This window comes from Anarrhichthys ocellatus, unplaced genomic scaffold, assembly GCF_004355925.1.
Source record: "Anarrhichthys ocellatus isolate YVR2014 unplaced genomic scaffold, GSC_Weel_1.0 scaffold31, whole genome shotgun sequence".
Lineage (NCBI taxonomy): Eukaryota > Metazoa > Chordata > Actinopteri > Perciformes > Anarhichadidae > Anarrhichthys > Anarrhichthys ocellatus.
The window spans coordinates 2,593,272-2,608,685 of NW_022280061.1; the positions used below are offsets into that span (position 1 = coordinate 2,593,272).

A 15,414-nucleotide genomic window follows, 5' to 3' on the forward strand; every position below is an offset into this window, starting at 1 on the left:
GCTGCTGGGATCCCAACGACCTGGTGTGTGTGTGTGTGTGTGTGTGTGTGTGTGTGTGTGTGTGTGTGTGTGTGTGTGTGTGTGTGTGTGTGTGTGTGTGTGTGTGTGTGTGTGTGTGTGTGTGTGTGTGTGTGTGTGTGTGTGTGTGTGTGTGTGTGTGTGTGTGTATATGCTTCATTTTGCTTTCTCTTGTGCCTCACTGGGCTGAAGTGTACGGCACATTACACTTAGCGGGTCTGTGTCTACAGTGTTATTTCCATGCACGTGTATACCTGCATGTGCGTATATCTGTGTGCGCCTGCATGCAAATTTAGATTCATAAAAAAATGACTATTTTCAAACAGGCCACAATTACCCATGGTGACCAAAATATACAATACAAAAATATGTAGACGGACAACATAACTGAGAAATCACAAAAAGACTGATTGCATCGTCTGCTTCAGTTGGTTAAATCCTCGGGTGAGCACTCGCGTGTGCTCCTGTCAGTGACCCAATGTGACCACCAGGGCCACCTGGGATCAGTTTTAGTCCGGTGGAATAAAGAATAGGAGTATTTCTGGGTTTCAATGTCGACCTTTACACGGCTGACTAAACCAGCTCAGTTAACGTCTGGTGACCTGCACCTCGTTTCTGAGAGTGAACTAAACTGGGATTTGGACGGATCAATGATTATAAACATGCAAAGTCTTATTTTATTGCTCTCTGTTCATCTTTCATTACCCCAAACTATGTGTCTCTGTGATGCTTCTGGGTCCTATTCATTCCCATCCTCTACTTTCTCTCCTTTAGCGAGGGGGGACAAAACCTGCTGCCCCTGTCCTCCTCTTATCCATAACCCAACATTTACTCTTTTTTGGTTCCACTATCTTTCACATCTGGTTGTCCCTCTATCCAGAGTCCTCAGGATTTTGGGTGTCCAGGGCCGTGCCTGTCTAGGTTGGGGTGCACCTTGTTTTTGAGGGGTGGAGGTTTGCGTTTTCGCTTGTGTGTAGGAATGGTTGTGGTGTGAGCTGGGTGGTTGAACAGGCTGGAGGAGGGGAGGGTCTCTTTCTCTGTGGGAGGGTCCCAGTCCCGGCCACTGGGTGTAGGGGCAGGGGTAGATGGCAAGGAAGGGGTAGGTGCGGGGGTACATGGAGCTGCTTTGGACAGCAGGACAGTGTTTGCTGATGAGACGGGGAGGGAGGAGGCGTCGGAGGGAGATTTATCTGTGACTGGTGGAGGTGCACCGACTGAAGGTTTGGCCGATGATTGGGGAGCGGGCGTATGTGTCGTGGCAAAGGCTGGTCTGGGCTTTGAAAAGGGAACGGGTGTGGCTACTGGAGTCTTTTTTGGGTTGGCAACAGTGTTTCCACAGTCCTTTCGAACTTCACTTTTAGCCATCTTTTTCCCCTTTTTGCTCCCTTTCTGTTTTTCCTTGCCAATCTTTCGTTCCCTCCATACGACAGAGTCCTTGTCCTCACCCTTTCCTCTCTGTCCTGCCTCGCTGCTCCCCCGCTTACCACCACCACCTCCTCCTCTCTCTCTCCGCCTCCTCTTCCTCTGGGTTCGCTCCATTCTGCACTCGACGTGGTACAGATCCTCTGTTGCCATGGTCACGCGGTCGAGCTGTTGCAGCAGGGCTTCCAGGGTGGGGAGGAGCCTCCTCAGAGAGGCTTCGGTCTCTGTTCTCTCCCTCCAGCTGGTACTGCCCATCACCACTCCTGGACCGAGCCCCAAACCCAGGCCCAGCCCGAGTCCCAGGCCGATCCCCGGGGCTTCTGTCAGGCTGCAGGGGCTGGAGGAGGCGGGACGCCACGAGGCCTCAGAACCCGCATCGATGCTGTCCGGGGTGGGAGAGCAGTCGGGACCGTCCAGCGGTGGCAAGCACAGGGACTTACAGTCGCTGGTGGAGGACGAACGGGACGGTGGCAGCTCCATGCCCTCGAAACGCACCTTATGACGAAACTAAGAAGAGGAAAAAAGAGCAGCAGGAGGTTCAGCGGACAAGTGTGAGGATTGATGTATATCTTTCTAAATAGTACAAGAGACATAATCACTAACGGAGTGTCTACTACCAATAATCTTTTCATATTTTGTCCCTGTAAAATCTCTAACTAACAGCTGTAGAAACAGGAAATTACCTCCTTGGTCCTGCTGAGTCCCATCCACATTTTGAGCCGTCTGAGAAACAGCTCAACCATCTCGTAGTCTTGGAGATCCACAGCTGGACGGTACAGCTCTGCCCGTGCGCGCCGGTAGTTCCTCAGTAACACGGTGGTGACAAACCACAGCAGCACAAGCCGAAGAACGGCGAAGCTCACGTGGAAAACCAGCGCAAAGACGGTGCTCGAGGGACCAGTAACCGTCCAGCTAGTACGCCATGACAGGAGGCCACGTCCGTCAGCACCCAACAAAGACCGACAGGCGGAGCTCACGCTGCCGTAGCCGTCGTATACTGAGTGTAAGAGCTGGAGCAGAGGAGACAGATGAAGGAAAAGTTAAAGACAGTTGATTCCTCGCAGTACTTCACAGGAAACCAGAAAATGGAAACAAACGGCCCAAAAAATGTATCTGGAGAGGGCACAGTTATTCTCATTTTTAGGTGAAGCATTATATATTTTTGACGTAGGCAACGAGTAGTAAGAGAAGAAGTCTGACCAGGTGTCCTGCGTGTGAGTAAGCCAGCAACAACAGCAGTAATGCCAGGGCGACTCCCAGCAGCTCCCAGACTGAGCACCGCAGAGCTCTGCCGAACACGGCCCACTCTCTGAGAAACCGCAACTGGTGGGACGCCTGGATGATCACAAAGGGAGAGTGAGGGGCGGAGTAATGTTAAATGTAAACTTCCAATATATCACAACTTGGTCCTTGTTGTCATAGTTCTGCCACCACTTCTAGCTGTTATAACATTGTAGTACATCACATATATTTGATAGTCCAGATACTTGCATTTTACCCAATCTACACAGCAAGCAATCTACACAGCAATTTAGCAAAACACTTTTTGGAAGGAAATGCATTCATCACGTTTGTTGGACCTCAAGGATACAAACAAAGCGTTTTGGTGAGTAACAATAAATGTAAACAACAACAAAACACAAATACAAAGACCAGAAATCGCAAAATGTTTCATATGTTTGTAGTTAGCGCTGATTTCTCTCTTACCTTGAGCACCAGTATGAACAGCAGCAAGGCCGACATGGCTGTGTACATCTGACTCTGTCTGGCCAGCGGGTAGAAGTCTGTGAAGGCGTCCCGAGGGTGCTTCAGGTACGACGCCCACTGCTGTGTGGCCATGGTGCAGCGGCTCAGGTGCAGCCCACACACAGACGCTGCCAGAACCAGTTTGCAGATGCCCAGAAGCCTCCATGTTGACAACAAGTACACATAGCCTTCTCTAAGGAAGCCCAAGATCCCCCGCACCAGGAAATACAACACCAGGCCGAGGAGGACGATCTGGAAGAAGCGAAATTTTAAACTAGAGATACGTCGCCAAATTAACAAAGCCAAGGACAGAGAAAGCATTCAGGTGAAGCTACATGGTGGGTATTAGCCAGTGGTTACCATGAGAAGGAACTGCAAATCCAGGCCTTTGATTGGCCACAGAGTGATGACAAGGAGGTCAAGGCTGCACTGGGCACGTTCGGAAACTGGAAACTCAATGAGGAAGGAGAAAACAGCCAGGAGGTTTGTGTTGATGTTGTAGAGCGAGAACTCCACAAACACAGCACGGGTCCTATGAAGACACACACAGACAGAACGGGTACACACTTAATGGACTGTGATAAGATCAGGGGTCAACATAGTTCACAGAGTCACTTCCTGTTTTGGTTACCTCTCTGTTTTGGAACAAATTTGAATATTTAATTCATCCTGTTTCCATCACAGAAGGTTTCATTTCACATGAAAGATAAAAAAACGACACAGTTTAGTGGTCCGTAAGGGACCTCCACCACCCACTTGTTATTGACTCTCAGTTGTTCCCCGCTGAATGTTTGCAACCTAACACCAAATGTGGAATGTAAGTTTTGTTAATGCCACCAGTTATTATTCTCAGAACCGTTGAAAGCCAGCCCACATTCGTGACTGGATTGTTTTCTAGCTTCTATGATTTCATGTTTCCATGTGCAACTTTTCAATGATTGCAGGCTAAAAGATAAATTACACTTCAGGGAGAATAAAACTCCACTGAAGAAATATGAAGCCACGAGTATGCGTGGTTCTGTTTCAATCATTGTGAAATTTGTTCACAAGCCCGATTTTGATTCCCTTACATCCGGCCCCATGACTCTGGAGCAATCTGGCAAGTGAGATCATTTAGCAAACTCCACTTTTAAAAGATAACAAAACTTAAGTGAAACTTGTTTTTTGCCTTGGCCTCATTTACTATCTTTGACTTAACATGTTGGCGTTTTTGTGTTATTTACAATCTTCCACATTCACTACCTGTAGTCAAGCCAGTGCAGCTTCTGCAGCTTCTGTAAGGAGGAGGAGGCCTCCGCCAGGCTTCTGTTCAGCTGCTGGATTACATCTCCACTGTTACACACCCTCGCCGTACCCAAACTCCCCGCCCTAGGAATACGAGTGGAAGAAGACACAGAGGGGAAAAACAGAACATATTAAATAAGACCAGATGTTTAATAGATACAAAATCTGCCCCAAAAGTTTACGTAACGACTGCCTTGTTAAAGCCAGGATTTGAATCCTTCCCTTACCCGTTTGAATCGTTGGTTTCAAAAGCAGTACAATCCTCAGCGTCTTTAGTCGGCGGTGGAATCCAACCCTTTCCCAAAGCACTGTCCCCGGCCCTGGAGCTACCTGCAAATTGAGATCAAATTGCATTAATTTAATCAATTCTTAGAAGAGTACCTTCAAACATGAATGAGAATAAACAGATTATCAGAAATGGTAACAAGGAGGCCTGCCGGAGTACCTGTAAAGATAAACATGAAAATGTATGTCATGATGTACTTATATATGACTTTTGTGACATTCTTATGACATACTGTGACTTTATTTGTTTTGATTTTAATAACATACTATACCATGACTTTTGTATGACATAATATACTATGACTTTATTTTTGTTACATTTTTATAGCATACTATGACTTTTTATAATATTCTGACGACATACTTTACTGTGACTTATTACATAATATGCTGTGACTTTAAATTAAATTCTTATGACATACTAAACTATACTAGAAAAATATACTATGACTTTTAGTGACATACGATACTAAGACTTTATGACTTTTTCATGTCATGCTCAACTAAAATATTTTCTATTACTTTTCTAAGACATACTATACAATGACTTTTTTGTGACAATCTATAACGTACCATACGATGACATTTTTTGACACACTATACTATGCTTTTTTCATGATATACTTACCAATGACTTTTTATGGACATTTTTGTAAATTTTTGTATAGTATATTCAGATTTTTATTGACATAAACTATATTGTATTTTAACAAGAGACCACATTTCAATCTCACCCTGTGTATCACGGACTTGACGAAGCCTCAGCGTGCCGAGCAACACGCTTCCTGTGTTCCTCAAGAGGGCGGAGTCATCCAGTAACTGTGGCAACAGTGACTCGTTCAGCCACATGAGAGCATCGGCTCGGCTAAAAGAACAAATAGAGCATTTTATAAACTGTGTATTTGTCATAATGCTACATTGCAGAGTTGTCACAATGCTGGATAAACATTTGCTGATTAACATCTATGTGTGTGTGCGCACACTAGCTGCATTTCCATCCACCTGTTTTAATGCACAATTTTAATTTGCACTTAGAAAAACCTGAACAGAAGGCCAAAAATTTAGAAAACAGAAATCTTGAAAAATCGCAAAAGAGTTTGTCTTGGTTGAAAAAGCAAAACAAGACAGAAGTTTCTGCTCTGCTGAAGAGAAAGAAAACATTCTCCTTATCCCTCCACACACATCGGATGTAATCTTCCTCACATTAAAACATTAAACAAACACAAATATCATATTTACATCCCGTTTTCTACATTTTTTCACCGTTTGAGGTTCGACCGGCCCTCTTTTAATTGCGCCGGTATCTGCAACGGTATATTGTTTTTCTTACTGGACAATTGGCGCCACCTACTACTTATATTGATGAACCAACTCATGTTAATCGCATAGCGTTAGTGGACGGAAACAAGCGTTCGACCGCATTTTCTTTCGCCGATTTTCTAGAAATTCAGTTAAAATATGCGATACATGTGGATGGAAACCTTGCTGCTGTAAAGAGACGCTCTGGATCTGCAGTTACAGACACAATTAGCTTGAGCTAATTTTCCCCCTCTTGTTCTCTTTTGGTATACAGTTACACACCAAAGAGCTCAGAAATATTTTTTAATGACTTTGAAGAAGGCAGAAGGTCACCCTTGACGTCATACTCAACAGAACGAAAGGTTAGGGCGTGTTTGTGAGTGTGTGTACCTGCTGATGTTGTGGTACACAGGTGTGTGCAGTGCTCGTTGCAGCTGAGTGCGCAGTCTCAGGCCGTGTGTATCTTTGGCTGAATCAGAGTAGTTGAGCAGCAAAACCACCAACAGGAAAAACATGTAAACCAGGAAACTCTGAAAATGAGATCCAAATATTTAGTTAATAAATAAGATATAGAGCTATACGACACAATAAAGATATCGGGGCATTCCCCAGCATCATCTCTTTAACCGTGTCTCTCTTTCTGACTCACCTTCAGCATGGTGTGCAGCATGTGGACCTTGCGGGCCTGGTGCCGAGCCTGAGACAGAGCGAAGCCCTGCGGTGGACTCACCCTGGGGACCCGTTGGACCACTCTCTCCAGCCGGGGGAACTCCACCAGCACATCCTGATCCTCTGGACGCAGACGTAGCACACACACTGCATAGTAGACTGCCTCACACAACACCTGTGGGACAGAGGGCAGGGAAGCAACAGAGCGGTTAGATTAGGAACGTTTTTCAAAAGACTTTTAGGAATTGTAGAGTCTGGTAATAGTTCTCTGTGGGTTCATCATCATAAGTTTAGAAAAGAGTATGTATGTGTGAGGTAAACAAGAATCTTTGAGAATAAACGTGTGTTTTTGAGTGTTTACCTTAATAGGCTCCAACAGCAGGCAGGAACACAGGAAACTGGCAAAACAGGAGATGAGCCACATCATGGCCACGTTTTGACTGAACCCGCGACCGGCCCAAATGGAAACGCTACTTGCCACAGCGATCCCCGCCCAGCTGCCCCACAGGGCGGCACGTCCACACCAGGGAGGGAACCGTCGGGGACGACACACGTCCGTCACAACTGGAGAAGGAAAGGATGAGTGAGCCTACGAAGGTCCGAGAGGTGAAACTAAATAGAGCGATCAGGCAATAACATAGAAAGAAAGAGACCTCTGAGAGCATTTTCAATTTAGATGTAAGGAATTTGCATTATAATAATCTAGTCTAATAAATACACTTCACCAAAGGAAATACATTCTTACAAACTTAGGAGCTTTATCCCCCAAAAATGGGGTGATTTCTGTGTCATGTGTCAAGAGCAAAGCCCACAGAGCTGCACAGCCATTTAAGCCACATTTTACTTTTTTATAATCTTGAGGTTTGATGAACACGGGCCCTGAGTCCTGGAATGAATCTTCATCGACACACTCTCACACTCACACAGACACACACACCTGTATTTGAGATGAAGGCAGTTTTTGGTGGGTCTCTTCTCACAGATTCTAGAGGAAGAGGCTCATTCAGCTTCTGGCGGAGAATCACTTCAGTCTTATCTCCTAAAATGCTCAACCTGAGACACACACACACACACACACACACACACACACACACACACACAGACGCAATGGAAATAAATAACACGATTAATTACACTCAAGCAAATCCACAAACATTCCAAAGTAAAGCAAGTTAACTTGCTGTATTTCATAAAGAAACTAAGAAATGTTCAGAGATCAAACTTACAGGTCGGCCATTTCACTTTCATCTGTCTGAGGAAAGAAGTTTTGTCCGTCTGCCAAAATGTGTTTGATGAGATCCTCGTCTGTGAGCGAAAAGCATCAGCTTGTATTTCAGTACACTCCTTTGACACGGACAGTGTAATAACACAACCAAATGCTTCATGTACTCAACAAACAACTGGTTTAAAAACCTTCCCGATTCAGGTACCTGAGGAGGTGAAATATTTGTTGCGTTGGTCGGTCCCCTCCTCGTCGTCGGGGTTAAAGTTCATGTCGACACCCAGGTGCCGGCTCCCCTGACCCCTCTTCAGCCTGGGCAGCCCTGCCCCATGCCCCGCCCCTCCCACCGCAGACACGTCACTCAACAGCTCTGGCCAATCCCCGTCCTCCATCTCCTCATCTGCCATGCACCAACTCTCCCCACTGAAAGACAAAGCGGGAGATGTTTGTTAAAGTAGTGCGACCTCAGCAAAGCATTCATTTAGCCCGAGAGTTTCTTCTCCGTCACCAAAACTAAAAAAAACAGAGGTTTCGCAGAGGAGAACGATGAATTACACTCTATTAAGTGCTGACACAATTATGGCTTCAGAATTTATAGCGTTTTCCCGACGAGAGAAATCACTTTGCTCATTTGACATCCAAGAAAGTCCAATATCATATATTGTTTTATTCTTTTCAGTCTCTTTTAGTGCAAATGAGCAAATTACAAACCATTTCCTCCTTTTCTTTTTTATTATTTATGCTCTTTCTTCTTCTATTCTCTCTAATCCTCATTCCATCTGACGGCTGGCAATCGCACTTAGCATTTGTCTTCCAATAATTGAAGTCATGCATTATCTTAATGTACTGTCATGGCCACAGACGATCTCACCTTTTGGTTGATGGAGTGGGTAAATCCAAATTGGTTTCTTCTGAGTTGGTCTGAGAGACGAATAGATAGACAAACACTCATCACAAGGGAAAAGCATAACAATTTACTGGATTGTTTCTTAACAGCCATGGGATCTAATTATATAACTTTTATATTGATTCTACAACAAATTAAAAAAATATACAACAGGCATTCTTTGCATGAGACTCTACCTCGCCATTAAAAAAGAGGAAAGAACTTCCAGCCATGGAGTCATCCAGGAAGTCATCAATCTCCACCGACTCCTGATCCACTTGTGGTGGCACCTGCTCCACAGACACGCACTAACATTCACACACGCACAGAGAAAACATTTAACTTCATATTTGGCCTCTGTAAGGTACTAAAAAAAACCTTGATCGAGTTATAGTTTTGAGCGAGTTTTTGTTACCTTGCTGCGGCTCATTCTGAAGAGCGTAAAGACGAACAAGTAGAGCGGGTAGACTATCAGACAGGTCACCACGCCTGCTGCCACTGTCTCTCCATTTAATGAAGACAACCTTGACACAGCCCGCGGGCTGCAACACAGGATGGGATTGAAATGAAGGAACAAATCACCTGTAGTAATGTGGACACCAAGCGAGGAGACATTCCTTCCTATACCTGTATCTCTTGTCCACCACGATGCTGTACCACAGTGTGTTGGCCAATACAAAGAGCTGCAGTAACACAGCACAGCACGTGGCTCTCTGCAGGCGGGTAAACGGGCTGCGGGGGGGTCTCTCCCACAGCGACAGCCACAGGTGACTCTCACACAGCGCCCTCTGAAGCTCACACCGCAGACGACGGGGCAGCTGACGAAGCACAGCCTCCTCTGAAGGAAACGGGAAGAAAACACGACGGAGTGAAAACGGCATCCTGCATCAGCAGACGCTTATAACGGATGATGTGGTAGTAGCGTCTCACCTGAGGCCTCCACCTCAATCTCTACCTGTCCGTCAGTTCTCTCATTGTCGACAGACAGCCACTCCTCAACCAGGAAGTAGGAGCTGCTTCCTGTCTGTAAGTCTTTGACCAAGATGTACTGTAGCATCCATGCTGGGGACAGACCTGATGGAGGGTCAAGAAATGACGGTTACAAGAAATTGAGTTAAAATATCAGCTGGTTAAAGTCTGTGTGATCACAGGTCTCTGCTGTGTGCGATTCCGTACCCTTGTTGTCATGCCAAATTCGTATTTTCCAGACACTGCCCAGGCTGGTATCTGTGGCAATATGAAAGATGTCGAGAGTGTTGCGCGTGAAAGCTCCTCTGCTGTCGAGATGGCGGTGACCGCTGCGGCTCTCACGTCCATACAAACTGATTCCCACGTGAGCTGTGGTGCCTGGAGGGACAGAGAGAGGCGCATCGTATCCAGTATTTCTACAAATCTGAGCTCTGCAGAGACTCTCCTTTTGAAAATGACCATGTTTAATTTGTAGTAATGTAGTTTTTGGGTTAATTCAAAGACTACACAAAAATGTCAGACCACATGCATCTTAAAATGTTGATTAAAAAACGCTCTTCAAATAGGAGTTTAATCAGGGTCGTCTTTTCAAGCCAATAAAGTAGTAAGTAACTTTAGTATAAATATTATACTGCAAATGCTCATTGAGCTATTAAATAACACTTGTGTCCTGACAGGTGTCGAAAATTGTCCCCGTATTCAACTCACCTGCCCCCCGGCTCCAGCCAGTCTTGACCTGGACCTCGTACTTGAAGAGTCCGTCTTGGCCGCAGAGCGGAACCACACCAGCCCGGCGCAGATCCAACTGGTCCAACTTGTGCAAGAGGGCTGCTGCCACAACATAGCTTAGTAAGCCCAACACACACACCAACAGCACAACCAGGCTCGGTGCACCAGAACGCTCCTAAGGGACAAGAAAGCCGGTTTAAAGTGTGTGTTTATCTGGTACATGTGCACATAAAAGTGTTTGTCTTCGTGATACTGACTGGCACTTTAAAGCTGATGGCGTCGGCCGGTACAAACAGGCCTGCTGCGAAGGCCGTGAGGTGCCTGGTGCGACAAACTGCTCTGCTGGCATTGGTTTCTGCAAGGGGCACCATGCCATCTGTCCGCCACTGCTTCTCACTCTCACTGAAGTACTGACACAGAGAAGCAAACACCCCGACCTCCAGACAAACACCCACGGGCTGAGAGCTGGGGCTGCAGGCCGTGCTCACGTTGATAAAGTAGTCCAGCGTGGTGTCGTACGACCTGTGCAAGACAGGGAAGAAAAATCTGGTTTTAATCGAACAAAATCCCAAACGAATTACTTGGTAACCTCAGAGCTTGACCACAGGCCCTCAGTCCCGAGTTGCCACGGACAATATTACATAATTAGTACACATCATGTTACACAGCAGCGGATGAACAGGAGCTCTTACTCTGGCGACAGGAAGAAGGTGTATTTCCTGTGGTCGAGATCTTGCCCCCTGGTCATACCGAGTGTGATGTGTTTTTTGTCTGTGCAGTTGAACTCATTGGGTCTTTCATGTGAATGGAGATAGGCTGTGATGTACGGCTCCTCCACATCCTCTTCTCTTTTATTCTTCTGTCTGGCATCTGGAGAAGGAATAGAAAAAGATAATTAAACTAAATGTATAAAACTGTGTTAGAAAAAATAAAGTAACTATTTATCAAACATTAAATCACGTTGAGTCACCAGGCAGTAACATAATTCACAAAGTCAAGTGTAGATATGTAGTATGTGATCTCCATATTTGGCCCATTCATAAACTCACACAGCCTCTCTCATACTGCACTCTCATCCATCTTTTTCATGATGCAGTCCAACACAACACTACTGCCATTACAGCTTCTAAATACCTTCCTCACACAGTTTCAACAAAAACTGAACACTGTAAGCTCAACCAATGGGTGTGTTTCCTGTATTGATTCAATCATCTGGTGAATGTGAGAGCTCACCCTGCAGAGCGGTGAAGTTGAGCTGCACAAACACCCCCGCCTCTCTGTTGGTGTTTCCCGTGCTGACCCTGACGATGATGGAGTCACAGTGGCTGATGTTAACAGCTCCAGCTGTGGGGATCCCTCTGGTACCGGAACCCTCAGGATCTGCTTCCGCTCCACCACTTCCATTGTTAACAGCGACAGTGATGGCTAGACTGTCGTCCAGTCCGGAGATGGGAATCTGGGTGCCATTTTCGGTGCGGAACTCCATGGATGCCACCGCGGTAGAGACAGTGTAGTTGGCCACATAGTTGAAGGGGAAGGGGTTTGACTCCACCTGAAAAAAAGGGAGCGAGAGATAATCACGAGAGGAGGTGAAAGTTTGCCCTGAAGTGAGGGTAAAACACCAAACAACACAAAACAAGACCACTTATTTCTGTGTGTGTGTGTGTGTGTGTGTGTACTGATGAGAGGCCAGCAGCTTTCATGCTGCTCTTCAACGGAAACAGAATTTTGTATTCGACTGAGTAGTTTCCATCATGTCACCTGAAACAGTAGCTGCATAATGCTGTTTCCCGCTGCAGCCCTGCCAAGACTGTAGTTGAATGCTCGGGGGATGGAGAACCGCTGGCACTCTGAGGAGAGAAGATGAAACACCGATACAAACTATTGTGATGCATGTCTTTCTTCACTTTCCTGTTTGCAAATTCTTATAAATGTAGGGCATCAACGTTACCACCCACAGAAACATAACTTCATGAGACACTAAACACACAAAGCCCACCTGGACTGCTGTTGTCATGGTAGCAGAGAAGGCTCTGGGGGTCTGCCAGTTTTCCTGTGGCAGCGATCTCAGCTCCCCTCAGCACAAGCGGCTCCTCATTGAGCACACGGGCATGCATGAGGATCCGCATGAGGACAGAGGACAGGCTGTAAGCCTTGGCCGCCACTCGCAGAGGGTGCGGCTCCAGCGTGGAGGGAGAGGGGTCTAAAGGGGGGCCTCCGTGCTCCTCACCAGAGAAGGGAAGAGAGGAGGTGGAGGGGGGATCCAAGTAGGAAAGCTGGAGGTAAGACTGGGATGTTGACTGGCCGACCTGATGGATCAGATCACCTGGAGGGAGGGGGACGATACGAGATTGGGTTTAAAAGCTAAGAGAGATATGGCGTGGACAAAAAAAAGGCTGCACAAAACCCTACCTACAGTATAAAAAACCATCACGTCTACATTTTATGGCAGCCATTGTTCCTTAGTCTCCTTTTATATACCAAGTATGTGATTCGGAAGCAACAGCCCTGAAAAGGCCTTCACCTACCCTTCACTCAGCAATAGACATGCATGTTTAAAATACTTGTTGCTAGCTCCTAATTGATAAGACTTTATTACATTTGTCATATACAAACAGATACGAACACGATATTTGACCTCTGCATTTAACCGATCCTAAGCATTTAAAGGAGCAGTGTACTTCTATAAAGCACCCAGGGACACTTTGAGATGCGGACAGGAGGAGCCGCGGGATTGAAACGTGGTTAGAGGACGACCTGTTCTATCCACTGAGCAACAGCCACCCTAACTGTTACAGGTGACACAGAAAACATCGTCTCTTACCCATGATGTTCAGGATGTTGTCAGCTATCTCAGTGGGAGTGACGGTGCCCTGCTTGGTGTCAGTTTGCAGTATGTCAAGCATGGACTCCAGCTTGTTCAGGGTGCTGTTCTGACACTCCTCACATATGAACTCTCGACTCACCGCCTGGAAAAAAAACACAACTCATCATTTGTTTGCTTTGTTTCTTTTCTTGCCCTCTTTCCTTTCCTTCCCACCTCGCCTCCCACTCATCCTGCTCACCGTGCACTGAGCCAAAGCGGCGGAGGTCTGCTGGATGTCGTTAACAGTGGTCAGGTCAAGAGCGGTCAGCGCTCTGGTGATGTTGCTGCGGATTCTGACTCGGTAACCGCGCTCGTGTCGGGACACGCGCACCGACTCCCTGGTCTGCTCATACTGGAAGAAGGTAAATACACGTATAAGAACACTTCATGTAATATCCACTGATAAATAATCGTACGGATAGGCCTCTCCTACCTCGTTCAGCACTGTGATAAGAGCCAACGATAACTCTCGGACCCTCTGGGAGTCTCCCTGTTCCAACAGCTTTTTGAGTTTGCTGTCTGTCAGCTCAGACAGCCAATGGGGAAGGCTCTTGTACTCAGGTGGCGCGTCTGGCAGCACAACTTCAATGGACCTGGACACAAACACAAAACAAAAAGCACCGTTTCTGAATATACTGATTTTAACTTTTCTACCACTATGTGGACTTGGTGTGTTTCTCCAGTACTGTTGGTTTCATAACATTTTACAGGAGCTGCTGCTGTGCTAAAATATCCCACTGTAAGTCACTAACGAGCAGCTAAACCTTATTAAGCTTTGTAGTCAAATTATTTTCTTCCTCAACAGGAAGCTCAGTCGTCAACAACAGAACAAAACCCTTGGAGTTGGCAGGGATTTATTTTAACTAAACAGCTGAGTGAAATGTAGTTACTTGTTGAGTGCAGTGATGGCAGCTCCCTGGTGGTCCTCCACTGTGATGGATACGGCTACACGATGGCGGGCTGAGCTGAAACCTGGGGGCAGGAAGGCCGAGTGCTCCGGGCTGCTGCCTTTGTACACACAGAAGTCCTCGCAGTAGTCGTCTCTGCAACGCGTCACCAATAAACTGTAGAGCAGAGGAGTCTCGGAGACTCCGAGATCACTGTAACCTGGAGGCGAGAGAGCGAGTAAGACAAAGAGAACAAAGACAAGAAAAGACGACGAATTGGTAAATACGTGATGAGTAATGGAGGGATAAATCTGCTAATTAGATAAGAGAGATTTAACAAAATCCAAAATATGAAACAAAGGGAAAGACTGAAAGGTACCACGGTGTGTGAGAGAGTGAGGCCACATCTTCCATCTTCCTACCTGAGCAGCTGAAGTGCACCTGGTCCAACAGTGTGCGTATCCTCCAGCCTTCGTCATCTTCCCCGAACTCCATCCCCGCTTCCCCTCCTCCTCTCAGGTGACACTCCCCACCAGTCGGGGGCATGTTGTGGTGCAGAGTGATGGAGGCGGCGCCATCGCCATCCAGACTGTCGTCGGTCACATGCAGGGTGAAGTTGTAGGAGTCTCCGTGGCGAAGGACGCCCTGCCGCAGCACCAGATTCATCCCGTCACTTCCTGTGGTGGTGGAGGAGGAGTCCAGGACCAGAGTCTGGTTCTGCAGCGTCATGGCACTCCAGCGCTGAGAGGCAGAAAGAGAAAGATTTTACTAAAAGCAAAATACATTTGGAGATTATATAGAAATATAACAGCATTGATACTTTTAATGAGCAGCGGATTTGGAGTGTGTGCTTGTGCCTCTGTGTGTGTGTGTGTGTGTGTGTGTGTGCCTTTACCCCACGATGAAAGCCCTGGCAGTTGGTGCAGGTTCCTCTGAGGTAGACGTACGAGTTCTGGCTGACCTCGTAGATGGACTGGGCCTTACAGGACACGCACTCCAGAGACACCATGGGAATATGGCCACTCTGGACAAGCACCTGTCAAGCACACACATAAATGTGGTCAAATGTTAGCAATTCAGGCAGCGGATAGGATGCAGTCACTCCGAGCAGAAAGCCGACCTAAGCCATCCC

The 15,414-nt window shown here is 46.6% G+C and overlaps 1 protein-coding gene across 1 annotated transcript in view; it reads right to left on the reverse strand.

Moving 5' to 3' along the window:
• Window positions 1–96: 96 nt before the first annotated feature.
• The window catches only part of pkd1a (polycystic kidney disease 1a), a 49,247-nt gene continuing 33,929 nt past the window's right edge, over window positions 97–15,414 (reverse strand). Inside the window, exons 25-56 of the mRNA XM_031864825.1 lie at window positions 15,178–15,318; window positions 14,705–15,023; window positions 14,286–14,502; window positions 13,829–13,988; window positions 13,595–13,747; window positions 13,354–13,498; window positions 12,529–12,855; window positions 12,291–12,379; window positions 11,763–12,081; window positions 11,222–11,399; window positions 10,787–11,051; window positions 10,509–10,704; window positions 10,008–10,178; window positions 9,762–9,905; window positions 9,459–9,669; window positions 9,247–9,373; window positions 9,029–9,139; window positions 8,817–8,866; window positions 8,154–8,368; window positions 7,950–8,028; window positions 7,661–7,776; window positions 7,085–7,287; window positions 6,704–6,898; window positions 6,445–6,584; window positions 5,490–5,620; window positions 4,698–4,800; window positions 4,429–4,554; window positions 3,547–3,718; window positions 3,148–3,438; window positions 2,641–2,775; window positions 2,124–2,450; window positions 97–1,947 (exon numbers count right to left, since the gene is read on the reverse strand). Coding sequence (XP_031720685.1) covers window positions 904–1,947; window positions 2,124–2,450; window positions 2,641–2,775; window positions 3,148–3,438; window positions 3,547–3,718; window positions 4,429–4,554; window positions 4,698–4,800; window positions 5,490–5,620; window positions 6,445–6,584; window positions 6,704–6,898; window positions 7,085–7,287; window positions 7,661–7,776; window positions 7,950–8,028; window positions 8,154–8,368; window positions 8,817–8,866; window positions 9,029–9,139; window positions 9,247–9,373; window positions 9,459–9,669; window positions 9,762–9,905; window positions 10,008–10,178; window positions 10,509–10,704; window positions 10,787–11,051; window positions 11,222–11,399; window positions 11,763–12,081; window positions 12,291–12,379; window positions 12,529–12,855; window positions 13,354–13,498; window positions 13,595–13,747; window positions 13,829–13,988; window positions 14,286–14,502; window positions 14,705–15,023; window positions 15,178–15,318 — 6,600 coding nt within the window. The 3' untranslated portion in view covers window positions 97–903. The remainder of the gene's footprint in view (window positions 1,948–2,123; window positions 2,451–2,640; window positions 2,776–3,147; window positions 3,439–3,546; window positions 3,719–4,428; window positions 4,555–4,697; window positions 4,801–5,489; window positions 5,621–6,444; window positions 6,585–6,703; window positions 6,899–7,084; window positions 7,288–7,660; window positions 7,777–7,949; window positions 8,029–8,153; window positions 8,369–8,816; window positions 8,867–9,028; window positions 9,140–9,246; window positions 9,374–9,458; window positions 9,670–9,761; window positions 9,906–10,007; window positions 10,179–10,508; window positions 10,705–10,786; window positions 11,052–11,221; window positions 11,400–11,762; window positions 12,082–12,290; window positions 12,380–12,528; window positions 12,856–13,353; window positions 13,499–13,594; window positions 13,748–13,828; window positions 13,989–14,285; window positions 14,503–14,704; window positions 15,024–15,177; window positions 15,319–15,414) is intronic.